Genomic DNA, 1,988 nt, shown 5'->3' with positions numbered 1-1,988 from the left:
GCGATGGGAGAACGAGATGTATGCGTGCCAAAGGAGAGAGAAGACCACCTGTGAGAAGAAGTGGTAAAGAGCGAGCGAGGGAGAGAGAGAGAGAGAGGTGTGAGCATGTGTGTGAAGAGGTGTGCGAGAGCGGGAGAGAGGGATTATAGTTGCGTAGGAGCGAGAGAGAGAGAGAGGGGAGCGTTCCAGGCACCGCATTCCCTGAGATGTGTGTGTGTGCGTGTGCAGCGCTGTGCGTGTGGGCGGCGGTTGTGTGCCTTCCTCGTCTCTCTCTCTCTCTCTCACTCATCGGCTCCTTGTCGTTGTTGCTGCTGCAGTCTGGGCACAGATGTCGCGTCCTATTTTTCTGCGCGGACGCACACGCAGGTGCCCATGCATAGATACCACCACCACCATCACCAGCAGCAGCGGGAGTAACAGCAGGAGCAAAGTGCAAGACGCGACTGGCTGCTGGCGTTTCTGTTCCTGCCGCGTGCTTGTCTGGGCGTGACTGTTTGTGTGATTGCTTTCTATCTTATTTTGTCTTCGCCGCAGCAATCATTTTTCTCACTCTTGTCTTTCTCTCTCTTTCTGTATATATTATATGTGTGTGTGTGTGTGTTTCCTCCCTCTACCCCCCACACACACGCGCACAACCCCCGCTACCCCAACTCCTCAGCTCCCCACTGAGGGCCCTTACATTCACTCTATTGTGTGGGCGCACCCACGCACATGCACCGCGCGGTGTACGCGCCACTCATGACGATGCAGCAGCAGCAGCTGGGCGTGAACGCGAACGGAAGACGAAGAATGAGTCGAGGCGCATTGGTGAGAGGTGAAGGGGTGGGGTTTTTCCTCCCCGCTTCGTCGTCCTCTTCTTCATGGCCTTCGTTCCTGCTGTACATTTCATGCCCTATTCCCTTTTCACTGGCTCTCTCTCCCTCTCTCTTTCTGACTCCCTATTTCTGTTCTGGTGGTGGAAGCTGGGAGAACGGAATCAGTTATTAGTCTGCGTGTTGGAGTCTGTGGGTATACACACACACACACACACACACATATATATATATATATATATATATGATCAGCAGTGGCGGTGGCGCCCACGACGGGGAGCCACCGCGCCGCGCTGTGCCATCTACACATACAGAGGACGAACAACGCGAACAGCAGCATCAGCCACAGGGGGCAGCCAGCAGCAGCGGCAGACAGGCAAAGGTAGGCGGGGTCGACATGGACACCATTGCCGCACTGACGGTGCGTGAGCAGGTGGACGCGTTGGCGCAGGCGCTCCTGCGGGAGTTTATGCACCGCCGCGGGTACACACGAACGCTGCAGACATTCGACTGCGAATGCCCGCGCAATGAGCGCACTATCGCCTCGCGCCAGCTGATGCGACAGCTGCTCGAGGTCCCCTCTAACGCGTTCCCCTCGCGTTTGTGCAGTGGCAGCAGCAGCAGCGTGGGCAAGACCGGTAGCAGCAACGGCATCGCAGGCAAGAAGAAGACAGCACCGACATTTATGGAGGAGCTGTGCTCCTACCGGCTGCAGAAACGTGAGGTAAGTCAGCAGCAGCAGCAGAAACAGAAACAGGAACTAGGGGGAAATGATAGAAGTGCGGCCGCCACTATTGTGGACCCGAGTGATGCGGAGATGGAGGAGTGGCGTACGGCTGCATCAGCGGCGGAGCGCCGCGTGGCGGAGGCGACGGAGCGCCACGCACAGTTGCTGCGGGAGCGTAAAGAGAGGAAGCGCGAGAAGAAACTTAAGAAGCAGCGGGAGAAGGAGAAGAGGAAGGGGAAGGAAGAACACGAACACCGCCACCACCGCCAACATCGGCACAGACACGATGGTGACCAGCAGCAGCAGCGGCATCAGCTTGTGAACCACCGCGGCGATGGTGCTGGCGACGACGACGACGACGACGAGGAGGAGGAGGAGGACGATGATGACGATAACAGCAACAACAGTAGGAACAGGAACAACAACCGGACGAGTGGCGGCAATGCGTT

The 1,988-nt window shown here is 57.4% G+C and overlaps 1 protein-coding gene across 1 annotated transcript; it reads left to right on the top strand.

The window, feature by feature from the left end:
* Positions 1 to 1,056: 1,056 nt before the first annotated feature.
* On the top strand, positions 1,057 to 1,988 carry DQ04_11371000 (hypothetical protein; the record flags this gene model as incomplete). The annotated part of the gene is made up of 1 exon (XM_009316507.1): positions 1,057 to 1,988. A coding segment is annotated over one exon (932 nt), but the record flags the coding sequence as incomplete, so codon positions are not given.

Source organism: Trypanosoma grayi (genome assembly GCF_000691245.1).
Source record: "Trypanosoma grayi strain ANR4 Tgr_1137_V1, whole genome shotgun sequence".
NCBI lineage: Eukaryota > Euglenozoa > Kinetoplastea > Trypanosomatida > Trypanosomatidae > Trypanosoma > Trypanosoma grayi.
Note: the sequence above shows the minus strand (reverse complement) of the source record. Positions and strands in the feature narration are given on the sequence as shown.